Genomic DNA, 15,929 nt, shown 5'->3' with positions numbered 1-15,929 from the left:
CCAAGGCGGGCCGCTTACAATCCAGCGGTCGGAGCGCCGCATCCGCAACCTCTGTCGGCGTGTGGACTTTTCGTCTTATCGCAGCGCTGCCGTCTTCAAGGTTAGCGTGCTAACAGCGGCGGCTAGCTGGAGCTCTACAAGAGAACGTACGTGTCAAGTCTCAAGAGTGCGGCTGGCAGGTAGATAGCCGGCTAGCTCCGGTTTTCAGCCTAGCGGCCAACGCAACGGAGCTCGTGGTCGCTTGGGGCTTTGGGCTTCAGGCCGGACTCAGATGGACGACCGCGGTTTTCTTTCGCTCCCTCAACTCAGACGAGGGAGACGTTTGACGTGTCCTGTCATCTCATCCTCACAAGGGTTGCGGGAAAACTCGAGCCTATCCCTGCCAGCTTCGGGCAAAAGGTGGAGGACACCCTGAACTGGTCGCCACTCAGTCGCAGGGCAGAAATCGACACCGCCACTGAGCGGGAATCGATCCCACGTGTACCACTACACCATCAGTGACTCCATTAGTACACTTACACAAAAAAAAAAAAAAAGTATGAAGAAACTGTGAGCAAAAAATGTCACATTTTTGTAATGATTTGGCTATTTTGGGCATTTGTAAATTGCAGAAGATAAACTGAGGGAGCAACAAGCAACCAAGAAAAATGGAAAAATCTGTTTTTCACGTAACGAGCCGCTGCTTGTACAATTTTTGTGTCGCGGGGCAAAAATGTGAGGAAAGAAATCCCGCAGGTCAAGGCACCGTCGAGCCGCACTTGCTAACTGGGCAGGACAGTCAAGTACACAAATACACAAAAACACTCGCAAAATGCTGCTGTGGGCCACAGCTCACAGCCAGGCGCTCACACGCACACTAAACAACTCCAGCTTCTGACAATCACTTGACCACGCCCCTTAAAGGTACAACTAACACGTGAATGCTACTTTAGCCAATTTATATTGAAAAGAGCGTACAGTGTTCCTCTCCGTTCTCTACGGTGTCATTTTCTTGATGAAAAAGCTACAAAAACGACCGCCGTTTCGCGATTGTTTGAGGACAAAACAGAACAAAACAAGGTGCCGGACGACTTGAAGCAGTCGTCGTCACGTTCCCACAGAGAAGGCTGTCGCTCGGTGTGCGTTCAAGTCGCATTTGATGGTCTACAGCAGAACCCCAAATTTACTGAAAAGCCCCCCCCCCCCACCCCACCCCACCCCCACCCCCCATGCGCTCAACCTCACTGGCTGGCTTGCTCACAAACAAAAACCTTCACTCTTGTTGTATTAAATCAGGCTGCCGTTAAATCCATGAAAGGGAAAATGAAAGGGTTGGGCAGGGTTGGGGGAGGACGGAGAGCGGGGGGGCGGGTCAACAAGGAAAAGGGTGAGACAGGATTAGCGGGATAATGTGAGCAGATGGAGGGAGGTCGCGGCTAAACTCTCCAAATAGATGAAACAGACGTGGAGCGAGCCACCCGCCCAAAGACGGAGCGCAACCCTTTGCGCCGGAGGGGCCGCAGGGGCCGGAGGGGCCGCCGCCGCCGCCGCCTCGCCCGCTGCGTACGCTCAAATTTAGGACACGCAGCTGGCTGTAATCCTCAAACACTCCGTTCGGTATCTAAGTGTATTTAGGTGCGCGGATTACGGCGGATTAGACGCTCAGATGTGCTTTCTATGCACTTTCTGCCGATGTCATAAAAAAAAAAAAAACAACAAAAACGTACATACGGAATAAAAATGACCCCGAAATGGCACACGAAGGTGGATTAACCTCAAGCGGCCCCTCAGAGACAGACCGTCATCATCATCATCATAACAACAACCACATGAATCATGTGAAATACCTGCACAAAGAACAACAAGCACAGTAGCAGCTATGGACAAAAAAAAAATAAATCATCAGTGTGTTATGAACACATTTTGCGATTAATGTCACGTTATCGTTATCGGTTATCGTCCCGTGAATGTGCAACCAGAAGCGATTGATGCACTTGTGCTGGACTGAGGAAGAAAGAAAGAAAGAAAGAAAGAAAGAAAGAAGCCACTTGTCAAACTCGAGAGCAAGTTTCATCAGGTTATTCTTAGACTGCGCTTCAGTACATTTCAAGATCATAACTATTATAAATGATACTGGATATGATATCTATCATATATATTTTTTTCGTTACAGTTTGGACTCACACACACAACTCGCAACCGCCCAACACACACAGAAATGCCCACTTACATAATCACGCACGCACACACACACATACTCTCACACTCCCACTCACTCAATGACTTTAAAACAAATTTAAAAGACAACGAATGCAAACATATACAGTACTGTAAAAGATGTGAACAAAGAAAAAAAAAAGACTGAATAATATACATAACCGCTGCACATCATATTACATTTCATATGGGTGCAATGTACCATTTTACAACCTACTTAATGTCTGAACACCCGTCATGACATTTTTTTTTTTGATTTAACAGCGGATAAGTGGCGGGCAAAAAGGGATAAGATACGATTCCAAAGGCAACGAAATGAAAGGACTCCGTCGCGTTGCCTTCACTGACCCGAGTTAGCGTCCGCCTGAAAGGGACCCTTTGTCGGGGCGGCCGTGAAAAGCAAAGCCTTTTGAGTCGCGTCGATCTCTGCCGGAATTCGCCACAAGTCGACGCGTCATAAAGCAAAGCAAAAGCGTCCGAGGCCGAAAACCTCCAGAAATAAAAAAAAAAACCACCGCAGTCAAAACTTGGAAATCTGCACCACCAAAAAGATTTTTTGGGTTTTGTTTTTTTTTTTTTTGTGTGTGTGTTCTCCTTCTCTCGAGCGGGAGGGGAGGAGGGGGGGTTCCCAAAGTGAGGACGACGGCCCATCCGCGGCCCGGTTTGGCGCAATCGCCGACAACACAAATGCAGTATAACACCCTGTCACGTGCGTCATCTGGACCAGTACACGGTCAGAATTTCTCTACTGATATGAAAACCATAAAAAGTATGCCTTCAATACATCAAAATCAACAGAGGTGCTGATTACTCCATTCATTCTTGTCGTTTTGCGAGAACGAATTCGGCACACTCAAGATGGAAATTGATTTGTCGTGTCATGTCATGATGCAAGCCGCTTATCCTCACAAGGGTTGCGGGAAAGCTGGCGCCTATCCCAGCTAGCTTGGGGCGAAAGGCAGATTATTGACACCGTCACTGAGTTATAAAATTTCAAAAGAAAAAGAAAATATATGTCGCTAAACGCAAAGATGGACGGAAGGAAGTCCGGACGGTGAGAGGAGACGCTGCCACTTTGACATCGCGTCCTGGAGGTTTCCAACAAAAACTGCCACTCCAGAACGAAAAACGAACATTCTTTGATGCCAGAATGAAAGTCGAGCAAGCAGAAATGAACTCACATTCACGTCACGCAAAATATGAAGCGATTGGTGGACTTTTGTCCATTGAAGCCGTTCAGGTACAACGCTGGCAGTGTGGTCACGGCAACGCACGTCCAGACTTTCCTGAGGAAAGTTACGAGACGTGAAGATCGCGAAGGCCTTCAGCAGCTTACGTTGACGTGCCGACGTGTAGCGGCGGTAAATAAAGCAAACAAACAAACAAACAGAAAAAAAAAAATCTAACGTCCACGAGGTTTACGCATGTGTGGACGTGTATACAGGGTGATGGTGACGATGACCCGGTGGTCGAGCGATGGTGATGATGGGCGGTCTGACACGTTACCTCCCATTGACGGCTCAAGACGTCAAACACGCACGCTAACTGGGAGGCCTGGCAGGAAATCATTTTTATTGCCATTTTGTTTTTGTAAAAGTTTAAATGTAATGATTACAATATCTTAAAATATGGTAATGACAGAAATATGCCGGTGATTCCCAAACAGTGTGCCGGGTTTACATAAGTGTGCCGTGAGCGCCGTGGGAAGTTATCCAACTTTAAGTAATTGCTAAAAAAAAAAATTATTCCAAGAAATAATGTATCTTTATTCATCATCTATTTATGCCAGTGAGGCACAATGACAGAAAAAAAAAACCTGAAAAAAATCCTCTTCTATTAGATGGCAGGAAATACATACACGAATGAATCAATCCATTTTTGGTGACGTTTACTTTTGTTGGCGTGCCGTGGGATTTTTCAATCGTAAAATATGTGCCTTGGCTCTAGAAAAGTTGGAAATCAGTCTTCGACGCAAGTTGTCTCGACTACATTGGGAACGCTGTGATTTGATGGTAATAATCTGTCGATGTTTAAATTGACATGTACGGACGTATATCGTACACTCGCCTGACTTTGGTGGAGGCAACGCGAGTTCGAGTCCCGCTCAATGACTGCGACCGACTGGCGACCGGTCCGGGATGCGACCAGTCTCCTGGCTGCAAATGGTTGGGAAGGGCTCCGGCATTCCCGTGACCCTTGTAAGGATAAGCAGCTTGGAAAATATACAGGCAGTGAAGAACAAGTGCACTTTCATTTTTGTAAGCTTTCCCGTTTTTACAATGACAGGTGCGAGCAAATCAGCCGTCATTTGCGACCACAACAAAAGCCGAAATTATCGCAGCGCCGTGAACGGAACAACACGACGAACAAATAACAAAACCGGCCAAACAAATCGTGCACTTGAAAGGCGATCAACATCCGCGGCGCCGCAAAAGAACGCCGCGCCAAAACCGTCGCCGCGCCATCCTAACGCCAAAAGAAATCAAAATAAAAGCCCAGCGGAAAAATTAAAAGCAAGAAGAAGAGCGGCACAATTTCAAGGGGAAAAAAAAAAATTACATTTAAAAATATAGACTATTAGGGATGGGAACAATATTGACTACGCAGTCATATTGCGGAATTAATAGCACCGCGATATCGTTGTGGCCTCGTCTCAGCATCAAATAAATAATGAACAGTTTTGCCCAAAATATGGTTTTGGGCAGGCCGTACGCAGCCTGACCGCTCAGCCAGGCAACCCCGACGCTCGACTTCTTTATGAAGACGATAAAAATTAGGACTCTGTCTGCGTTTATGACTTGGCTTGAATTATTGGACTCAAGCAAAAAAAAAAAAAAAAATCACTTCGTAGACACTATCCAATTTTTAGGATTATGAATTTTAGAAAAAGTAGTAAAAAAAAAAAGTATGGCAACACAGTAACTACTGTTAAAATTATTGGACAGACAATTTTTCCAATATTGTGACTTGTTGCTGCAGCAATAAAAATTTTTGGAGGTCGAGTATATGAAGTGTAAACGATGACATTTGAAGCCAACTTCATAGTTTTGGTGTGACATTTGGCCACTGGGAAAACATCTGTGACGCTACTGAGGATAAGCGGCTCAGACAATGGATGGATAGATAGATAAAAAAAAAAAAAACACTTGACAACAAATGTCTGCCTAGCTAGCTACAAAAGTGCATCGGCAGTCTATATTTGCACACACACACACATTTCAAAACACAGTTTCTAAGATCAATACGAGCGAACTGGAAGGTGGGGGGGGGGTGCACCGCTACACGCTCATTAGCTAAAGTGAGGCTAATTGGCCGAGGCGTGACAAAGCAACAAAATGCCGAATGAGGGCCTTTCTTACATTAAGGCCGATGAACAGAGTCGTCGACAGAGAGACCATCCGTGAGGCCGCAGACGGCTTAGCCGCCAGCGCTAATAAGTCGGGCTAAATATTGATTTCTACTTCACGCGTAAACACTGCTAAACAAACACAAAGTAAAAGCCAAGTTTTCTGTCGCGATGCGGCTGCAGCTGAATCCAAAGACAACCCATCGAGACCTTTTAACCTTTTGTTTATTTCACACGATGTGCGGCTCAAAATATAACAGCACCACCCAGTAGCCCACGTAAGTATTGCAGTACCCGAAAACCGGAAGATTGAAGAGGACCACGAGGAGTCCATTGGGTGTGACGGAGGCGGATTCAGAATTTGCAAATACTGTACAGTGAACTCTCTTCAGCTAGGCTCAAACGACGAACTGCGTGTATGATTTTGATAATCGTGCTCCGATGGAACTTAAAAGATGTTCCGTGAGTCCGAAGTCCTCCTTCAAACCCTCAACCCAATTGCTGCTGCTCACATTCGGGGCATTGTACACACGTGCATCCAATTTCATTTCTGGGGCTCATTTTTATTTTTGGGAGCGAACGTGAATGTATTTTGCGGGGATCATCTTCAGGATTTCTAAAATATGAATACTTGAACCAAAATGCAGTTGCATGCCTAAATGAATGAATTTTCAAGTATGTCAAGGCACCCAAAAAAAGAAGAATTATCATTAAGAACATTTCCCCCCTAATATATGGGAAAACACTTTTCTATGCCTTGGGTTAAAAAAAAAAAAAAAAAAAAAACACCACACACAATTTACATTCATATTCAAATTCTGTGTACTCAACAGGAATTGAAACTATTTTCAGGAGAAAATAAACAGTTGGAATGTCATGGCAACAATCTCTCCTCTTGTATATATTAAAAAGAAATGAATGTTATAAGTGTACGTTCACCATTTTACATGAATAAAATCTTACCAGAAAAAAAAGCTGCATTTCTTAGTAAGAGATTTTTTTTTTTTATTTTATTTTAAATCACACTTTTCTGGACACTCAAAGATGCTTTAGAACTGCACGTACTATTCATTGACAGCTCCGTCACAGCCGGTGGTGGTCCGCGACCGGAGCGAGCACAACGGCGGGGACTAAGACCAGAAAGTCTCAGCGGAGTCCACGTCTTTTAATCTACTCCAAAATGTCTCCTTTTTCCCGTGGAGAAATTCTCCACTCACAGTCGTCGTCCCCCCCCCCCCCCCCCCCCGCCGCCGCAATTAAATATGTGCTCTCCACATTCAAAGGACGCTTATTAATCAAAGTGTTGCTTCTGCCAATAATTCATCGGAAAGGTGTCATCACTTGTGCAGCATTCAGTGCACACGTCACAAGATCATGTTTAGGCTTCCAGTCCTCATTTTCGCACTCACACAAAAGCAAAAAAAAACACACGCAGGGGCGTAGCTATCGTTTCAGAAATGGAAGGGGGGGGGGGAAGACAATTGCCCAAGAGTAACCCAACTTTTACGTGCAAATCATCATCGTCATCCTCTCACAAGGCGTCAAGGGACGTGAAAAAGCAAAAATGGCCCAAATCCGGTCGTGTTCAAACACAAAAGAAGCACAAATAGTCATGCAGACGATTAAAAGCAAAATCGCAACATTTGAAAACATCATCCAAACGTCTGTCTTGCCTGCAAGCTTCTCGCGCACAAAATGTTGAGCGGGAGAAAAACTGTTTCTTGTCATTAAAAAAAAAAAGATGTTGGCCCACAGCAAAACAAGAAATTCATAGATCTGACATGGGAAATTTTTGCCTCCTGAATATTTCAAAACATATATCAGTTATTTCCAGAGCTAAAAAGCACCGAGGTCGAGTTTTTTTTTTCCCCCAAATCTGACAGCATGTTAAAAATGTTTTTCATCGTTGGCTGTGGAAAACAAAAAAAAAATAATGCAAATACGGTGGCGTACCCCTTGTCAGCTAAGAACATTGGGTCATCAATAGTTCCAAAAATGTACCGTTTTTCTAATGATATTTTTCCCCAAATCAAAAAGCATGTTATGACATGTTCAACGGGAATGAAATTGTTCGAAATGATGCAAAGGTTTTAAGTATTATACACAGCCAGAAGAAAAGTGTTGGTGCGTGTGGTGGGTGGGAGGTCGCCCCCCCCCCCCCCCGGCCACGCGCACGCGCACGTACCTCTTTTGTCGCGCACCCGGACGCAGATCTCCACCAGCGGCTCCGTCTCTCTGTCCAGCCGTCGCGCGATGACGATGTCCCCCGTGTCCCGGGCCACGCTGACCGGCGAGCTCTCGGCGTCGGGCTCCACCAGCTCGAAGGAGGCCGCCTGGAAGCGGACCGGGTTCAGGTTCATCACCACCGAGCCGATGCCCGCGTCCTCGGACACGTTGATGGACAGCGGGCTGCCCTCGGCGTCGCGGACGGTTCGGGACGTCCGTCCGGGACTTTTTTCTCGCGGGGCCGAGAGCCACTGGCGCGGTCTGACTTCCACGCCGATGCCCTCGCTGGTGAGGGGCGGCCAGCCTCGGTCGCGGGCGAACACGGTGAACTTGATGGGTCCGTCCCGGCCCAGGATGGAGTCCACCAGGAGGACGTCGCCGCTTTTGGGCACCACGTAGAAAGTGCCGTTCTTGGGCGCGGCGAAGTAGAAGAGCTCCGCGTTCTTTCCGCTGTCCTCGTCCCGCGCCGCCACCGTGTAGACCACCGTCCGCAGCGGGGTGGCGTCGTCCAGGCTCAGAGTCACGTCGGCGCCCCGGAAGGCGGGCCGGTGGTCGTTGATGTCCAGCACGTCCACTTTGACGGACGCCACCTCCGCGCACGGTCCGCCGCAGCACGCGCCGACCCCCAGCGCGTACTCGGCCCGCTCCTCGCGGTCCAGCAGCCCGCAGGTCCTGAGCAGGACGTGGCCGCGCTTGTGGTGCGCCAGGACGCGGAACCTGTCGCCGCCGTCGCCCAGGAGCCTCCAGCGGGGCTGGGCGCACAGCTCGGAGGACAACCGCCGCGAGTTGAGCCTCCGCAGCGGCACGCTCAGCCCGTTGACCCGGGAGCCCGGCGACGCGTTCTCGAACACGTGGCCGTGGAAGAAGGGCACCGGCTCCAAAGTCCTGTTGGCGAGCGCGGACCACAGCAAAAGCGGCAGAAGGCTTCCCCAAATCATGGCGAGCGCGTCTCACCGCCGCAGCGCCAAGTCCGCCGAGGCGCCCATGGGTGCTCTGGTCGGGCGCCTGTGGGGGTACTTCCGAGTCGGCCGAATCCGGACGGAACGCGCGGCACACTCGAGGACGTTCTGCTCGGCTCTGCTCGGGAGAACTTTGTGTCCTCCTCCTCTTCCTCTTCCTCTTCCTCTTCCTCCTTCTCTCTCTCTCTCTCTCTCTGTGTCGCTCTCGCTCTCTCGCCGGCGCGCGCCCCCGACAGTCCGCTGTCGGGGGCGCGTCCTACATCGCGGGGGCGAGCACGGCACCTCTCGCTGCGTCTTTCGCGCCCGCTTCATCCGCTCACGTGGCAAATGGAGGGCGCGCGCGCGTGCACATTTGACGGACATCTCTTCATTTAATGTGCCGGGCGCGCGCGTAAGGACTCCTCTGGGGGCGACCCCCGAGCCTCTTGTCACGCTGATCAATGTCCGCCCCTCCGCACGCATCACATCAATCTTGTCTCCGATAACACGTCACTTGAGTGGATTAAAATAATTCCGAAATCGATCCTCTAAAGTGCTTCTGGCTGCCGCTTGCGCAGCGAGGCAAATACAGGAAAGGCTTACGAAAGTGACTTCATGTCACGTGGTGGAAAGTGTTTCGATTGGTCCTCATTAAGGGTCTTTCATCTTTTTTTATGTTGTGCAGAACTTGCAAGAAGCGTTGAAGGAGCCATGCACCCCCCCCCCCCGCCGCTTTTTCCACGGGGGCATACGACATGGGGCTGGACCCAAATGCAGAACTCCGAGGCAGGGACATGATGTTTTTCCAGGCAGAGGTCATACAGAGAAAAGCAGTCCAAAAAAAAAAAATGCAGAGGTACAAAAACACTCAGCAACAGGGAAGGTCCAAAAATATGAAGACGTGGTACAAAACGAGACTTGACTTAGCTGTGGTGGCACTGTCACGCTGGCCGTGACAACGGCGCTCGTACATTCACGCAGACGACCGTCGTCTCAAACACAACCAACTGGCCAACGAGAGTCCCAAACTCAAAGCTTGCCCGGCCCAATTAGTGTCAATACGGTGCAGGCGCGGGATCTGATCCTCCACCCAGGCCACACCCCCTGGCAGAACCAATGACCTCATTGGACAGAACCCTCAGCATTTCCACGCAGGACTTAAAGGTAAATGGCCGACTTCCTGTCCCAGTTCAGAAAGCGCTCCTTGAGATTTCAAGATTGGGTTCGGCTTGCTGCAAAGGTCTCAAGTAAGGGTTCAGCTTTCAAGTGAGGATTTCAAGTCTTGGATCTGGTTCCAAAGTAGCATTTCAGGCAAGTACCAGGTTTCCAAATTCAAGGTTTCAGCTCCGGGTTGGCGAATCAAATTAGTTTTAGGATTTTTGATTAGGAACTCAAAGTAACGTTTAAGGTTTGAAAGGAGGGTTGAAATTTGGGTTTCAAATCAAAGTTTCAAGTCAGGATTTCAGGCGGGGATTTTGGTCTCAAATCAGGTTGAGGATTTTTGAAGTAGGGTTTCAAGTCAGAGTTAAGTTTTTGAATCGGGGTTTTCAGTCAAAAGTCAGGTTTCACACCTGGGTGAGAGTTTGAAATTGGGTGATAATAGTTCAGGTTTCAAATAAATGTTCTGGTTTCATGGCGTAGACCAGTTTCAAAGTCGGATTTCGAGATAGGTTTCGGCTTTCAAATCAAGTTTAGTCTTGCGAATGAGGCTTTTTTTGAGGTTCATTTTGGATGATGCTGAAATTATTTCATGGCCGGTTTCGGGATTGAAATTCCGGTTTTAAATCGGGGTCCGGCTTCTTTTGCCGTTTTATTCCACTAACGGGAGGATCCTGCGTCGGCTCCCGTTCGGCGTTGGCGCTCCCCTGCGCGCTCGTCCGTCCTCACATCGATGCTCTCCGTTGCGTTGTGAACCTTCTCGCCCTCGTGTCTCTTTGTGTGGATAACAACTACGCTGCAGTCCCCCCTGCGGATGACGCATTCTAATAGCGCGTCACCGTCGCGAAGCGTCCTCTCGACGCACGATACAAACGAACGGAACCGCGAGAACTAATCCGCAGCCCGATTTTAAAAAGAAACGAGGGAGTCGCTAACCAGCTCCCGTGGTCGCTCGGACTCTCTGGCGGGGTCGTCGCGGATCGCGGCTTCGGCATCGGCGAGAGGTCGCCGTGCGTTTGACTGTATTTCCTCACAAAGGCGATGCAATAAAACACACGCGGCGGGCATTCGGACGTTGAGTCTTTGGACACCGGACGAGTGGACAACAAAACTGCTCTCCGGAACCGGGTTGGCTGTTCCTTCACTATGAACTACGTGACCTACTAGCACATTCTATGTGACCGAGTACATTCCTGACACGACCTTCCAACCTGAGCTACTACAAGATCTTCTATGTGAACTTCTAAAGGAGAGGCTAAACTACATCACCTGGAGGTCACTGATGGCGTAGCGGTACACGCGCCTCCCTTTGGTGCGGGCAGCGTGGGATCAAATCCCGCTCAGTGATGGTGTCGATATCTGACTGGCGACCAGTTCAGGGTGTAGTCCGCCTTTCGCCCGAAGCTCGCTGGGATAGGCTTCCTTGCAGTCCTTGTGAGGATAAGCGGCTTGGATGATGACATGGCTACATCACCCACAATGTGACCTACGACAGTACAAATATAAACTACAAGAAGACGCGCTACATGGTGCACTATGTGGGTTACTAAAAGAACTATCGCCTCCTTTATGTGACGTGACATGCGCTACTACATATCTGACCTACTACAATATTTGAATGAGCTACTATAACTGTATTACCGTTAAGACCATCTACGTGACATTCTACAATACTGTAACCATAGGCTGTACTACCAAAGCGGCCACGTTACCCATGTGACGTAGGAAAATACCGAGCGACTACATTACCTACTACATGTGTCTGGCGAGGCTTCCACTTTCTCGTTTGGCCGCGCGGTCGTCACGCGGCGCCGATTCCGACGTCAGCTGACAGACTTCGGGCCGGATCGCCGCAGCCCAAAGACGAGCGCTAAATCTCAATGAGGCGGCCCGTCAATCTGCCTCGCGAGCCGTCAGGCCGACGCGCGCTCAGCCCGCTAAATGTTACGGATTAGCGTCGGCCGGCCCGTTTCAAACACTCCGGCCCGGCCCGGATCGTCTTTCCGTTCGTCTTCGTCGTCCTCTCGTCGCACTGGCAAATCTCGATTTGTCAATTAACGCCTCCGTGTGGCCACCCTCCCAATCGAATGAGGGAAAACCGGGACGGGGGCAGGGACGGACGGACGGGGGGACGGACGGACGGACGGGGGCACGGACGGACGGACGGGGGCACGGACGGACGGACGGGGGCACGGACGGACGGACGGACGGGAGGCACGGACGGACGGACGGACGGGACGGACGGACGGACGACTTCGTCACCCGGACGTCCAGCTCCACCTGCAGCACGGTGCAGCTACCGGGGGAAATATCCGTAAAGAAAACAAACGAGGGGCCAGAGAGGCTCTGCGCTGCTTTTGTGGACGAACAAATTTGACTTTGTGAGTAACAATGTGACCGACTACACGGTCCACTATGTGACTGACTGCATGAGGGACTTTTTGACCTGCAACGTGAACTACTAAGTTATCTTCCAACCAAGCGACTACGTGAGCTTCTATCCGAGCCAAGCTTCTACCAGACCTACTACATGATATAACGTGACCGATTACACGAGTGACCCGACGATATGAGCGACAGAACTTTGTGAACTATGTGAACACAACGAACTGCTGTCTCAGCAGCATTGGCTTCAATGCCATCGACCGGGTCATCCAAACAAGCGACCTGGTCCGTCGCATCCGACCGCAGCGTCTGGAAATCTACGACGTTTCTCCTTGGCAAACGGACACGGACCAGTCGGTCGGTACCGACGGCCGGCCGGACGTCCGACAGTGACGAGCGCGGACTTACCGAACTCCGCACACCGGCCGTCATCAGCGCCGGGCTGGCGTCCAATTCACGACGAAGAACGGTCTCCGCCTCGGGAATCCCGCTTCTGTGGCGGCGGCCGCTTTCCTACAGTTTCCTTACAGTTCCCGCTTCCCGACTTACTAAATGACTACATGAGCAACTGAGTGAACATCGACACGAAGGACTATTGAAATGACCACGTGAGCTGTTTTGTGATACTATACAAGGTGTATGATCCACTACATGATCTCCATGTGAGCGACTATGCAATCTGATAAATTATTAAATTGGCACGTGATCGACACGGCCCACCAGGTAGGACGACAGTCACAACTTTTCTTGCATGACGTGCTAAGTGACCAACACTATAAACTGTGAAATACTAGATGACAAACTAAGTCACTGACTGCATTGCCCGTTTTACGACCTGAAACACCTCAAGCCTAAAAGCGGCCTATAAAACCAGCTACGTCGTGACGTGCATGACCGACCGCGTCAGCTGCTGTGCTCCATCCGTCTCGAGCGAAGGCGGAGGAATGTCTTAATAATCCAGATGTACAGTTGCACCTGCAGCACGGGAGGACCTACCAGGGGAAATATAAACAAAGAAAAGTGAGGAGGCGGCGGCGGCAGGGAGACGCGAGACGGAGGCACCGAGGAGGACGGTCGAGGATCTCCAGCAGGCGAGGCGGCATCCGTCAGGGCGACGTGCTTCCCCAGAGTCCCCACCGCATGCCGGCCGAGCGCGCGTCACGGAATGGAAACGCGGTAAAACGACTCCATCTTCTCGCGCAGCGGCCGCAGACTTTGAGTTACTCCGTTTTTTTCTTGGCTTTTGCTGTGCAAGCGGCTACTGCTCAACGTAGCAGGTGAGATACAAAAGGGGCCGAGTATACGACCTCCAATGTGAGCTGCTACGTACAGTAAATGTGCTTTTCTCTCACGAACCTCCAGTGCGGGGGCGGACCCAAATGCAGGACTTCCAGGCAGAGGCATAATGTTAAATTTGGTTTATTCCGGAAACTGGGTCATACAGGGTGTAGTAGTCCAACAAGGCAGAGGTACAGAAACGCTAGGCTAGGCGGGATCCAAAAGTCATACAGCAAGGATTCCATGACTCTCAAGCAAACTAAGTAACTCAACAAGACAGGATCACACAAAAGGGCACAGAATCAAGCGGAGAGTCCCACAGGCAGTGAATGCAACTCACTGACCCAAGGCAACGAACTGGCAAATGCCAGGGACAAAAACTCCAACTTAAATGCAGTTCGAATGTGAGACAGCTGTGATCGGTGACAGAAAACAGTTGAACCCGATGAGCCGTTGCGTGACCTACTGCCTACTACACGTACCAGCTGCTATTTGACCAACAGTGCCACTTGATATGTGACTTACTACATTAGCCACACGACCAATGATGATGATGATGATGATGAACAACTACTAGATGAGCTAATACTATGTACTATTCAACCACGGCACATTAGCTCCTCTGTTATCTACTATGTAACCTACTACATTGCCTGTCCGACCTAAAACTGCTATCACGTGACACACTCCACGAGCAACTTAATCATCTACACGAGCGACTGGCAGATCTTCAACATGACCTACTACATGAATTTTGTGAAGGTTTTCACTTCACCGCAACACTTTGAAACTTTTAAAAGCAGTCGTCTCCGTCGCGTACACTGACGACGTCGTCACGCGTGTAGTTAGCGCAATGCGCGAAGTTGCGACGGTTACGCGGAGGCTCATCCGGGTCAATGGAGCCGAGTGACAGGCAAATGGACGCCGACCGTAGCGTTACGGCTCGGATGCGCCGACAAGCGCTCAGGCTGTCATAATGCTTTTATGGCTAAAAAAAAAAAATTGGGAACATCTGCATCGCGTTCACGAGCCTGTTAGGTCTTTGAAATGAAACCACGAAAAAGGAAAAAGACGATCACAAGAACCAGGATGCGGAGGCGGAGGCGGCGGCGGCGGAAGCATCTCCGCTCTGGCCGGGGCGGGGAACGGAGGACGCCGCGGTCCGGGCGCTCGCTTCGGAGGAGAAGCGACGCTCTTCCTGGTTCATGATGCATGACCAGATCCATTCTGTGTTCAATATTCAAGCGCAGGAGGCTGCGGGTGAGGATCGGCAATTTTGATGCAGATGAGCAACATCTCAGCGTGGAACACAAACATCAACTCCAGGACTCCAGACAAAGAGATTTAATTACCGGCAATTGGTCCATTCAGTAGTCGTGGACAAATTTTCCATCTCATCAGCATAAATTGAAGCCGTTCGGTCCCTGTACGACCGCTGGCAGAGTTTGGTCAACAATAACAAGTCGGATTCATTTCCGGTGAGAGTCGGACTCCGCCGAGGCAACGATTTTGCTCCCAACTTTTATGGACAGAATTTCTAGGCGTAGGGGGTGTCCGGTTTGGCGGCCTCGGCATCGCATCTCCGCTCTTTGCAGATGTTGCGGTTCTGTCGGCTTCATCAAGCCGCGATCTCCAACGCTCAACGGAGCGGTTCGCGGCCGAGTCTGAAGCGGCTGGGAGGAGAATCGGCGCCTCCAAATCTGAGACCGTAGTCCTCGATCGGAAAAGGGTGGCGTGCCCTCTTCGGGTCGGGGAGGAGATCCTGCACCAAGTGGAGGAGTCTTGTTCACGAGTCAGACGGATCAGTGCAGCGTCTGCCTTGATGCGGACTTTGTATCGGTCCGTTGTGGTAAAGAGGGAGCGAAGTCGAAAGGCGAAGCTCTCAATTTACCAGTCGTTCTGCGTTCCTCCGCTCAGCGGTGGACATGAGCCGTGGGTCGTGACCGAAAGAACAAGATCCCGGATACGAGCGGCCAAAAAGAGTTTCCCCCGGGTGAGAGGCTCGCTCATCAGGGAGGGGCTCAGTGTCGAGCCGCTGCTCCTCCGCATTGAGAGGACCCAGATGAGGTGGCTGGGGGATCGGATCCCGACGCCTCCCCGGTTGAGGTGTTCCGGGCACTTTCCCACTGGAAAGAGACCCTGGGGACGACCCAGGACACACCGGAGAGACGTAGTCTCTCGGCTGGCCCGGGAACGCCGGAGGAGCTGAAAGAAGTGGCTGGGGGAAGGGAAGTCCGGATATCCCCGCTGAAGCTACTTGCCCCGCGACCCGACCCGGAGAAGCGGTAGAGAATGGATGGACGGATGGATGGATGAGTGTATTTTCAAGAGGATCCTCCTCGCATGCAATCCAAAATGTCTTGTCTCCTTGTTCTTGGAACTTTTTCCACTTTGGGTTGACG

General features: G+C 50.4%; 1 protein-coding gene across 1 annotated transcript in view; it reads right to left on the bottom strand.

Moving 5' to 3' along the window:
* Nucleotides 1-8,843, bottom strand: part of si:ch211-186j3.6 (neural-cadherin) — a 230,939-nt gene extending 222,096 nt beyond the window's left edge. Inside the window, exon 1 of the mRNA XM_061813479.1 lies at nt 7,728-8,843. Within this exon, the coding sequence (XP_061669463.1) occupies nt 7,728-8,706 (979 nt within the window). The 5' untranslated portion in view covers nt 8,707-8,843. The remainder of the gene's footprint in view (nt 1-7,727) is intronic.
* Between the last annotated feature and the right edge of the window lie 7,086 nt (nt 8,844-15,929).

Source organism: Syngnathoides biaculeatus, chromosome 3 (assembly GCF_019802595.1).
Source record: "Syngnathoides biaculeatus isolate LvHL_M chromosome 3, ASM1980259v1, whole genome shotgun sequence".
NCBI lineage: Eukaryota > Metazoa > Chordata > Actinopteri > Syngnathiformes > Syngnathidae > Syngnathoides > Syngnathoides biaculeatus.
Note: the sequence above shows the minus strand (reverse complement) of the source record. Positions and strands in the feature narration are given on the sequence as shown.